This window comes from Rhinolophus hipposideros (genome assembly GCF_964194185.1).
Source record: "Rhinolophus hipposideros genome assembly, chromosome: 20".
Classification (NCBI taxonomy): Eukaryota; Metazoa; Chordata; class Mammalia; order Chiroptera; family Rhinolophidae; genus Rhinolophus; species Rhinolophus hipposideros.
In genome coordinates this window covers 53,264,040-53,275,006 of record NC_138066.1, presented here as the reverse complement: position 1 = coordinate 53,275,006, position 10,967 = coordinate 53,264,040, and the positions used below count along the sequence as shown (strand labels likewise).

Here is a 10,967-nt window from a genome sequence, read left to right as displayed (position 1 = left end):
AGGTGTCTGCATCACGGTATTGGGGATGTCTGCAGGGACAGGGTCAGCTCCCGTCTGTACCCTCCCAGACCCCCCTCAGTGACCCTTAGGGCCCTTGGTAGCCACAGCTGTCTGAGAACAGGAAGTTTCCTTTCTCTGTGCCTTGGGCACAGCTGGAAACATCTGGAACCAGAAAACTAGGCAGACAAGGCTGCCTGCTCACCCTCTCCCTGGCCCCGAGCGTCAGCCTCTAGTCAAGCTTTAGTCCAGCGGTACTGCTGCTACTGTGATGGCTGGGAGCATGTGGGCCGTGTTCCCAAGGCCACGGGGGGACCTGGACCTCTTCCCCTTCCTGGACTGCATGGACCCCACCCCACAGGCCCGCTGTGGGCCACACCTCTGTGGGCCAATGACCAATGGACATGCTGACCATCTTGAGCTAGCTTAATAGTAGTGTCACCAGGGCATGACTTCAGGGGCTTGCCGGTCCTCACGTGGGCCAGGCCCTTTGGTCGCTGGTGTGGGGACAGCAGGGGACACCCACCACCTGCTGCTCCCCGCCAGCCAGGGTGAGGTGGCTCAGGGTTATGGGGGAAGACACTGTACGGTGCTCGGGCCAATTGGCAGGCCTGGGGTGAAAGTGCCTGGGGAGGCTGCCAGGTTGAGGGGGTGGGGGCAGGTGTGAACGCCCCGGGGTGAGTGGGGGCAGGTGTGAACACCCTGGGCACTGGGGAGGGCAGGGCTCCACTCTGCCTCTGCACGGAGCACGGGCCTGCGACAGCCTCAGCTTTGCCCAGGGGCCCTGCCTGGCCCACCAGGCACAGGCGGGTCACCACGTGCAGGGCTATGCCTTGACCCTGTGGCTGCCGGTACCGCCCAGCCCAACCCTTGGCAGATGGGCCAGAAGGGCCAGAAGGGGTGACAGGTAGGGTCCCAGAGCTGTGGGACTGCAGGGGCCTCTGCGCAGAGCTCCTGGGCCACGAGCAGGTGGGGTTAGCGGCCCCAGCCCGATGTGAGTGCTCGCTTGCTTTTCATTGCAGAGGAGCAGGGAGGTGGCGTCTCTCCGGCTGCACTCGGGCCGCCAGGGCACCCGCTGCCGTCCCCAGCGCCCTCGACGCACCACGTACTGAGGCGGCCCCAGCGGCCTCTGATCGCGCTCCCAGCCACGCAGGCCATGCTGGCCACGAGGGCAGGTGGGTGTGAGGTCCCGGGGTGAGGCCGGCAGGGCTGGACGAGGCCAATGGGGAGCAGATTCCGGCCCCGGGCACTGACCACCTAGGGCCGCTCACTCTCAGCCAGCCGAGGGGTGAATAAATGGAAGGCAGGAAGACCATTTTCTTTAAACACACAGCAGTGAACACATGTCTCAGCTCAAGTGCACACACCTCGTAGGGGCACTCGCCGCCTGGGTCCCGCGTGACAGCGCCGAGCCGTCAGGGTCCAGCATAGCAGGGCCCAGAACCAGCGGCACTTAGGAAGGAGCCGTGCTCCCTGACAAGGACCGCACCCGCTTGGCTTGTTGAGAAAGTGGACCACCCGGCGTTAAACCAAACTCAGCTCCTCCCACACGCAGGTTTATTGCAGACCTTCCATAGGTGCAGGAAGGGAGCTTTGTCCCAGACACTCAGGCCGTGCTGGGGTGCAGGGTACAGACAGGGCAGGGACGGACCCACCCTCTGATTAAAGTCGTGTTGTCTCCGAGCATGGGTTTCTAGGTCCTTCAGCCCAGTACTGGGCACCGGCTGCTCGGGGGTCAGCAGGCTAGGCGCCTGGTGCACACGGCTGGTGACCTGGACTTGGCTTTACTGCAGATCCGCTTGGAATGACATGGCTCCTACCCGCCACCTCCCCTGACAAACACTGTTCAGGTGACGCTCCGCTGCCCACGCCAGTCCTGTGTGAAACGAATGGGCCTCGTGGGCTCCGGCTCAGACGCTCGTTTCCGGGGTGTGAGCCACCTCCCCGTTTTTCTCAGGCTCTGCCTTCAGGAACTGCTCCACCTCCCTCGAGTCCACCCTGCCATCCGCAGGGGGCTTGGGGCACTCCGGCCCCTCCGCGTCTGCAGCGGGCCTCCGCCCAATGCAGAAGAAGTTGCCCAGCGCCAGCACCAGGGACGCAGTCAACACCTCGGCTCCCGCCAGGATGAACACATACTGGTAGATGTGCGTGGCGTCCAGGAGTTTGCCTGCCAAGGGGACAGCGTCAGCCAGGGGCCAGAGGCACCCGCTGAATCCCCTTCATGTCTCGGGGATGCGGCAGCACCACTCCTGAGATTCGGGTGTGGTCCTGCCTTTGGCCCAGGCCGCCTGCCCCTCCCACAGCCGAGGGAGCGGGTACCCATTCCTTCCTGACAGCCGCTGGCCTTGGTGCTGGACCGGGCAGGGGGCCTCCTCTCCGTCCTCCCCCAGGGAGCCCCTCCCTGGGCAGGGCGGGCTCCCGGCCCCACAGCCTCACCTCCCGACGGGGGCCCGATGAGCACGGCGATGGCCTCCAGCAGCAGCACAAGGCCGATGGCGCTGGAGAACTTGGAAGTGCCCACCACGGCCATGAGCACCTCAAACTGCAGGGCCCCCACCATGCCATACGAGATGCCAAAGAAGATGCAGAAGACCGCCAGGCCGCCGTAGTCGCCTGCTGTGGAGCCTGTGAGGTCAGTGATGCCGTTGAAGAACATGGCGAAGCTGAACAGGTAGACGGAGTAGGGCCGCACCATGGGGAGCCCTGTGATGAAGCCGGCGGCGGGCCGGGCGAAGATGTCCACGAAGCCCAGCACGGTGAGCAGGAAGGCGGCCCGCGCGTCCGGCACGCCCAGGTCCTTGGCGTAGCTCACCACGAACACCGGCGGCACGAACAGCCCCAGCACCATGACGGAGGCGGCCGCCGCGTAGATAAGGAAGCCACGGTCCTTGAAGACGCTCAGGTCCAGCAGACGCTGGGCCGGCCGCTGCGCCCCCAGCCCCGCCCCCGCCCGGGGCACCTCCAGGGGCCTCATGAGAGCAGCGCACACACAGCAGTTGAGCAGCAGGCCGCCCAGGATGAGGAAGCCGCCCCGCCAGCCGTACTGGTCCTGCAGCACCTGGCCCAGCGGGGACAGCACGCACAGGAACACGGGGCTGCCCGCCGCCGCCAGCCCGTTGGCCATGGGGCGCCGCTTGCTGAAGTAGCGGTTTAGCATGATGAGTGACGGCTGGAAGTTGAGCGCCAGTCCCAGGCCTGGGGGAGGGGCGGGGGGCAGGTGAGTGGCCTTGCCCCTTTGTCCCAGGACAGGTTTCTACGTGTGGGGTGTTGGTGTAGGAAGACGGTCACCCACTGACATGCCCAGGACACATGGGGAACGAGGGTCGGGCTGGCACCCGGGGGGTGGGCTGGCAGGGGACCCACCGCCCCCTTCTCCTTGGTCAGCCTGAGCTGTGGCCACCCGGAATGGATGCGCCGCCGCCTGCCCGCCCAGCCCGCAGCTGGCCAGCCCCACTCACCAGTGAGGACCCCTGTGGTGAGGTACAGCTGCATGACACTCCGGCAGAAGGAGGCGGCCACCATGCCCAGGGAAGCCAGGAGGCCACCCACCAGCATCACTGGCCGGCAGCCGAAGCGGTTCACACACACGCTGCAGAGCGGGCCTGCGGGGACAGGCTGAGTGGCGGGGTCCAGCCTCTCCGAGCCCCCCACGCAGATGCCCCCGGCTCAGCAGACACCAGGAGTACCCGCTGCCCAGTGTGCTCATGGGCAGCCCCCAAACCGAGCGCAATTCACACCGAGAGGAGCCCGTGTTCGCCGCCCACACAAGGGGGCCAGAGCTCGCGCTCGGGGACCGCAGGGCCGTGTGGACGGGCCCGACAGACCCTGGGGAGACGGCCCCTCACCTGTCCCGTACAGCATGGCCAGCAGGATGGAGGAGATCCAGGCCGTGTCGCTGTAGCCAATCCCAAACTCTTGCATGAGCTCCTTGAAGAAGACGCTGACCGCCTTGGGGAAGGCGTAGGAGAAGCCCGTGATGACAAAGCAGCCCAGCAAGACGGCCCAGCCCCAGCCCCCGTCCGGGGCCTCGATGCCCGTCGGACCCTCATCCACCACGGCCCCTCCCATGGCCAGGAGGGCTGCTTCCTCGTCCCTGGCAAAGAAGCAGACAAGATTGGGGCTGTCAGGTGGCCATCCCAGCCACGGCCCAGCAGTGGGGACAGACACCTGAGGGCTGGCCGCCCTCTCTTCACGCCTCAGCCCCCAGCAGGAGCTCAGCTCTGCACGCACCTGATGCTGTCAGCCGGCCTCTGGCCCTCACCTGTGTCACCAGTGCTTGGGCGGAGGGTCTGGGGTGACCAGCAGCTGCGGCCCCTCCTCCCTCCGTCTGGCTGGTGGCTCCCACACAGCTGGCTCTAAAGGGCAGTGGCTTTTTTGGGCCCAGCCAGGTCTCAGGTTACCTCCTGAAGAGGCTGCTGTGTCCAGAAGCCTGAAGGGGGGTTCGCCGGGGCAGCTGGCCCTGCTGTTGGGGCAGACAGCACCCAGGAGGCAGGTTGGCAAGGTGGGGACCCAGCCCATACAGGAGGACCCCCGGTCGCCCCCAGCCGCTTGCTCCACCGTAATTATCCACAGGCCACAGCTCTTCTGGGAAGAGGCAGGGGCCTCCGTGTAAATCAAGGAAGGGGAGCCCTGAGCTGGGTGGCAGAGGCTGAGCCAGGTGGAGGCATGTCTGCCAACGGACTTTGACCCCCTGCGGCAAGGGAAGGACGGGCAGGGGCAGGCTCCTGGCATCCAGCCCACTGGGGCGGGCTGCCCGTGCCCACTGCAGGCCCCCACCTGGGCGCCCAGACCCAGCTTCCCAGCTGGAGACCCTTCCTTCCCCTTCCATCTTCAGCCCCATCCCTCTGGCTGCTCCTGGCCCCAGAAATCCCGATTCCCCATCAGCCTGGTAGCCTTGTCCTCCCACCTCACCGGACAGAAGCTGTTTCAAGGGGACTCGGGCAGGCCTGAGACCTGGGGCGTGTTCAGTCCAGCCCACACCGCTGGCCGCTGAAGCTCAGGTCCGTCCCCACTGGTGGTGTGCAGTGAACCAGCTGTCTGGGGAAAGACCCAGATGTGTCACATCTGCCAGTACTGCAGCGAGCACTGCACCCCTGCTGCCCAAGCACTTCACTCGCTCCTTCCTGTGCCCCCCACCTCGCTCCACCCTGCCATTTCCTCAGCCCCCTGGGTGGCCCACTTCCACATCTAAGGCACGCAGGGACCCAGAGCACAGCTTCAGTGTGGGGGCAGAGGAATGTGGGAAATGCGTGCCTCTTGCACATCCCCCACCTCACTGGCCGCAAGTGCTGTGTCCTCTGGCAGGATGTTTTCCGGAGCAGTGGCTGTACCACCGTGGGACAGCCCGACCCCCAGGGGCCAGCTAGTGGTCAGGGTGATGACTAGATGGCCCACTGGAGCAGAACGGGCCCCCAGTCTGGGCCAGAGGTCCGCCGGCAGAGCCTGTGCTGCTGCAGCCTGGCTAGGGCCACTGGTGCTGCTTTTGGGAACCCAGGAGAGGGTCTCACGGGGCACCCAGACCTCAGGGCCCTCGGGCCCCGAACACTGAGGAGTCCTGGACTTCAGTGAGCAGTATGGGCCGTCTCTAGAGCCAAGGGTTGTGCAGCTGTCGGGGGGACACAGCCGAGAGGTGCGCAGGGCGCCCCAGCCAAGGGGGCCCCCATTCTGCAAAAGCATCACAGAACTGTGACTTGGCAAGCCCCCTGGGTGGCCCTCTTCCGCATCTGAGGCACACCAGGACCGAGGGCCAGGACTCTGGCCCAACCCTGGGTTCTCCAGAACCTAGCCTCTGACTGCAGCCAAACACTGCGGGGGGTGCAGGGCGGCCACTGTCCCAACTCACGTTAGCCTCTCGTTTAAAAGGTCTCTGAGGCACACACAGCACGGTAACTTTAAAGAAAACAACTGAAAAATATATGCCCTGTAGGAATGCTTTGCGATGCAGTGACCCTCGTTCAGGCAGAAAGCATGGGCACCGCGGACCAGGGCGCAGGACGGGTCGTGGTCATGGGTGCCGGACGCGTGCTTGTGCTCAGAATCCTGCTTGTCTGGGCTGTGCCCTGACATTTACTGCACTTTGTCAATGCATCAGGTGGGCTGTGCGGAGGCCAAGGAGGGGAGTGTGTCTGGAACCAACAACTAGGAACAGCCCAGCTCTGCAGCCGGGGTCACACAGCAAGACGGTCTGCCTGGCTGTCCCCACCACAGCTGGACGCTCTCACCAGGGGACCGTGGGCGCCCCCACCTTGTTGGCCCTGTGCTCTGCTCTCTGCTGCCCGCTATGGCTGGAGCCTCCCTGGAGCCTCCCAGGGTCCCCAGGAGACAGACACTGGTTGCCTGTGGGGCACGGGGCATCCCCTGAACTGGCACCTGGAATGCTGCGGAGGCAGAAGTGGCGGTGCCAGGCCCAGAAGCCAGCTGGGATAGCACGTTCGGGGACCTGTGTGGGTCCCAGAAGACCCGTGTGGCTGCCGTGTGAGGCTCACCTGGGTCAGGGCCACGTAGGGTTTCTCTCCTCCCCACCCGTCGGCTCAGTGGCTCTGCAAACACTTCTCCCAGTGAGCCCCCAGCCTGCGGGGCCAGCCACCCTGAAATGGCCCTCTGCCCCATTCCTCACATCAGCTGGTCCTCAGTGAGGTCGTGACTTGAAAATGCCAGGGCAGTGGGCAAGTTGGGAAGGGCGTGGGGAGGGGGCTTCTGCCCTTGTACGGTGGGTAGACGAGGGGCCAGGCCTCCAGAGGCCAAACAGCCTCATCCACCCAGCCCCTCTCGGGGGTGGGGGCTGGCTGAGGTGCTGCTGGCTGATGCTCCACGGAAAACCCTGCCATTGCCCAGTCAGGACCCAGGCTGGAAGAGACAGCCCTGCGCTGGAAGGCACCCAAGCATATCAGTGGTACATGGTGGCCTGGCCGGCTGGCCGTTCATGACATTTACCCTCCCGGGGAAGCATGCGAACCATGTCCCAGCCCAGAAATAACCCTCTCTGGGCTTTAGAAAGCTGATCTCCCAGCTGGGGTTTGTGTCCCCGCTTCTGGGTCAGGCAGGCCCCACACCCCCGAGCAACTGGCAGTTGAGCAGCGGGAGGCGGGAGGAGGCGTGCACGGGGGACCCTTGGACTGACCCGTTCAGGAGGATCCGTTGTGCCTTCCCAAGGTGGGCCCCTGCAGGCTGCTCCCTTGGGGTCCACTGGCCATCCCAGCCGCCCGTTCTGGGCCTGGCCTCCTGCCAGTTCAGGCTGCAGCCGTCTCTGTTCACCCCTCTCCCCAGTGCCCCCTCCTCTGCCTACACTCCCCGGCTTTGAAGTCCATCTTGGTGTTGACAGTGCCAAGCCCCACCCCATCTGCTCCTTGTTGCATCTCCACCTCACACCCTCAAGCCTACATCCTGTCGCTTCATCCACCTTTGGGGACCTCCTCCTGCTGCAGGCGCACAGCCACCCCAGTGCACCTGGCATGCCCCCCGGCCGCAGGCCCACCTAGGGTCCTGTGTCTAGCGTCAGCCCCCATGGCAGACCATGTCCCCTGGTTGCAGTGCAGTGATCCCTGGCCCTAAAGCACGCAGCTTGTCCCAGTAATTAAAGGCTCCTACTAGAGGAGGTTGGTCAGTTATCTAGCTGGACTTCCAGGCCTTGGAGACTCGCTCTGGCCTGCGATGCAGGAAAGGGGCAATTATATACCTTCCTGGACTTGGGGAAACAGCCAGCCCCAAGGCCCCTGAAGCCAGTGGGGTGGCCACCAGCCAAGAGGCTTCTGTGTCCTCAGAGGGAAGGGCTCCCCTTCCTTCCCTCACTGCCACTGTGCAAACAGGTAACCAGCAGGTCTGGGACACTGTCACCGGCCCAGGTTCAGCGCAGGACCCCAGATACACCCCCCCACTTGTGTGCGGAGCTGTGATGAGGAAAGTGCCAGGGGCTTTCTCTGGGAGGTGGGTGGTTGGTGCTGGGCTAGGGTCTGGCCTGGGCCCGCCACCCCACTTCTGCTGATCACACAACCCCCCAGTGCATGGCTGGCGCCCCTGCAAGCTCTAGGGTGCACTCACATCTGCTTGCAGGGCCCCGGGGGAGGGAACACTGGCCTCACTGGCCAGACTGGACACTGCTCCCTGGCCAGCCCCTGGTTCTGAGTCATTTCTCCCTCCAACACCATCCTGCACTTTGACGAGGAGGAGGCCACCGGCTGGTGGCCGTGGGTGGCCCTTTCAGACCCCCCTGGAAGGCTCAGAGGTCAGCGAGGGGCTGGGAGGCAGTGGAAGCTGGAGCCCAAAGCCCGCTCCCCCGCCCGCCTGGCCCCCGCCTGCCCATGTGGCCACCTGGTCCGACTCCTCAGCTGCCTGCAGTCCCCACCCTGAAGCCAGTCCCCTAAGGCGAAGGCTCAAAAGGAGTCTCTGCCCCAGCAAGTCCCACTATCCAGGGCGGCCCCTCCCACCAACACTGCCTGGGGCCTAGTGGGTGCAGGTGGGGGTCGGGCGACCCCTGCCGGGCCGCGTGGGTCCCACCTGGGCAGAGACGGGGGAAGGGGTGGGAAGGGAGGATGCTCGCCGGCTCCGCCCCGGCCGCTCGCCTGGCTGAGGGACGTGGGGGACGTGACAGCGCCAAGGGAGGAGCTGACGCCGTATTGCCTGGAGTAGGCGCCCTCCCCGTCTGCTACCGTATTAGCCGGCCCGCGCGGCCCACGTATGGGGCCGCAGGAGTCAGCGAGCAGCGGAGCCACACGGAATCCGCGGCTCCCCCACGGTAGGACCGACTTCATTTCCCTCGGCAGGGCGCTCGACCCCGGATGTCTGGGATGGCTTCTCCTACCAGCCCATTTCACAGATGGGGACTGAGGCAACTATGCTCCTCCCCCCACCTCCAGTGTGGCCCGTGCCCACTGTGCCCAGGCCTTACCTTGAGACGCGCTGATGGGTCGATGGCTGTGTGGCGCCTTCTCCACTCACCACCACCCAGAAGGGCCAGTGAGTGGGAGCCCACTGCTCCTTCTCCACACACACTCCCTGGCCACTGCCCTGGGGAGCACAACCTCCCCTGGTGTCCAGCTGAAGTCAGAGCCAGGTTGCCTCCTGCGTGTCAGGCCCTGCCCGGGGTCACATGGGGTCATTACTGCCTTGGGACCAGGCTTCCCAATGCCCACCCCAGGCTCTGTCCACACCACACCTGCCTGGGCACTGCCACCAGTGCCCCAGAGGCCCTCTGGGGGCAGACCTCCCAACGGGAACGACTCGTGAACCCCTGTGCACCCCACGAAGCCCAGTGCAACCTCCACAGCCCGGCGTCTCTCCTCCTTCCTAGCACCCACCTGACCCCAGGAGACCCTTGGGCCTTGGTCATGAGGCAGGGGGACCCTGGGAGCCACCCACCCACACGGCATCCAGCCCTGCTCGGACTTCGGACAAGCCCTTCGGTCCTGGGTTGTATAGAGGAAGGTCCGGCTGCCATCTGATGTCCCTCAGACCAGCCAGTGCCTCTGGACAGAGGAGCGCTCTGGCCTTCTGGGGGCCCCTTCGTCCCTCATTCAGACCAGGTACATCAGTGGCTGTGACCTGTTTCCCTTCCATTCATACAGCTTGGTCCAGAACCCAGGGAGGTGCATTATCAACCCGTTTTTCACAAAAGTAAACTGCAACCCCTGAGGCCTGCCCGGTTCTCCCTCGGGCTAAGGGCTGGAGCCCGGGAGCCCAGGCTAATTCCCCGAGTCTAGGCTGCAAACCGTCGCCCGAGGACAGGTGTGCGCAGGGCGGCGGCGAGAAGGGGGCCGGTGGGGGGAGGACCTCCCGCGGCGCAGTGCCCCCCCCAGGCCTCGGCTCGGGGGCCCCACCAAATACAGCCCGCGCGCCGGGCCGCGGCGGACCGGTCTATATTTATGCCCGGGACCAGCCTGGGCCGCCCCGCGCAGCCACCGCCAGGCCCGAGCCGGTTCCCGAGGTCCGCCCGACGGAGGGGCGCGCGGCGGGACCAGGCGGGACCAGGCGACCCGGGTCCGAGGGCGCGGAGGGGGCGCGGCTGGCTCCCCGGGGCCCCTTTGCGGGAGGTGCGGGGCTCGTCCGTGGCCGGGCATCCCCGGGCCAGCAGGGGACCGGGCAAGGGGAGCGGAAGCGCGAACTCGGCGCTCGGGCGGCTCGGAGGGTCCCGGCCCCGGGCCCCGGCCGCGCCTACCTGCCGCCGCCCGCCCGCGCGCCTCGGCCCGTCTCTGCCCGCCCGGCTGCTGCGCCCGCGCCGGGGGGACTCGCAGCTCGGGTCGCTCGCGCGGCACGTCCCCCGCGCACGTCACGCCTCTGGCGCCGCCCACGCCGCCCCGCCCGGACCCCGCGCCACCGCGGGAGGGGCGCCCCTGTGCTCCCCGACGGCGCGTCCCGGGTTCCCCCGCGGGCGGAGGGGCCCGCTCGCGACCGCGGCCGGAGACGTGGCTTCCCCCCTGCCGGCCCCGCGGTGCGGCCGCCGGGCCCTCAGCCGCCTCAACTTCCCCTCTGCGCGCGCGGTCCTCCCGGCAGTGACGCCCCCCCCCCACGCCCGCGGCCGCGCGCACCCACCTGCACCCGTGCCGCGGGCGCAGACCCCGTGGAGCTCCCGCCTCCGCGCCCCGCTCAGCCCCGGGGCCCGCGGACCTCCCCGCGCAGGCCACCCTGGGATCCGCGCCCCCGGCCAAACCTGGCTTCCTCCGGGGCTGCGCTGGGGAGGCCGCCGCCCGCGTCGCCGGGTCACCTTGCGCAAGGCCGGCGCCCCCTCGGAACTTCCGTTTCCCGCTGTGGCTGCGCGCCCTGCGAAGCCCGATGCGGCCGCCGCCCCTCGGCTCACGCACCCAGAGCCGGGTCGTGGGGCTGGGAGGACGGCCCGGTGCCAAGGTGCTGTCAGCCCCACACCCCGCAGGCACTCGCCGTGGGGGTGACACGGTCCCGCGCGGCGCTCAAGCCCCACTGTTCTCGTTGCAAGGTGCAAAGAGCTAAGGTTTGAGGAGGCAGCAGGGGGTGAGGCTTGG

General features: G+C 66.8%; 1 protein-coding gene across 14 annotated transcripts; it reads right to left on the bottom strand.

The window, feature by feature from the left end:
- Positions 1 to 1,291: 1,291 nt before the first annotated feature.
- SLC16A3 (solute carrier family 16 member 3) lies at positions 1,292 to 10,700 on the bottom strand. Of its 14 annotated transcripts, none has more exons than XM_081030067.1 (8): positions 10,640 to 10,683; positions 8,882 to 9,068; positions 4,909 to 5,034; positions 4,259 to 4,459; positions 3,843 to 3,945; positions 3,456 to 3,599; positions 2,434 to 3,192; positions 1,292 to 2,164 (listed from the first exon to the last, which is right to left on the bottom strand). In XM_081030067.1, exons 5-8 carry the CDS (start codon positions 3,916 to 3,918, stop codon positions 1,908 to 1,910), a joined length of 1,236 nt encoding a protein of 411 aa, XP_080886193.1. In that variant the 5' UTR covers positions 3,919 to 3,945; positions 4,259 to 4,459; positions 4,909 to 5,034; positions 8,882 to 9,068; positions 10,640 to 10,683; the 3' UTR covers positions 1,292 to 1,907. The 14 variants fall into 14 exon arrangements, with proteins under 14 accessions (XP_080886193.1, XP_080886196.1, XP_080886189.1 ...); XM_081030070.1 differs by lacking the exon at positions 10,640 to 10,683 and adding an exon at positions 10,522 to 10,626 and having other exon boundaries at positions 3,843 to 4,090; XM_081030063.1 differs by lacking the exon at positions 10,640 to 10,683 and adding an exon at positions 10,148 to 10,200 and having other exon boundaries at positions 3,843 to 4,090.
- Positions 10,701 to 10,967: the final 267 nt, after the last annotated feature.

Coding starts and splice junctions, on each gene's coding strand:
- SLC16A3 (XM_081030072.1), bottom strand. CDS start 4,065: ATGGGAGGGGCCGTGGTGGATGAGGGTCCGACGGGCATCGAGGCCCCG. Junction 3,600..3,842: donor GGCCATGCTGTACGGGACAG/GTGAGGGGCCGT, acceptor CTGTCCCCGCAG/GCCCGCTCTGCAGCGTGTGT. Junction 2,165..2,433: donor CATCGGGCCCCCGTCGGGAG/GTGAGGCTGTGG, acceptor TCCCCTTGGCAG/GCAAACTCCTGGACGCCACG.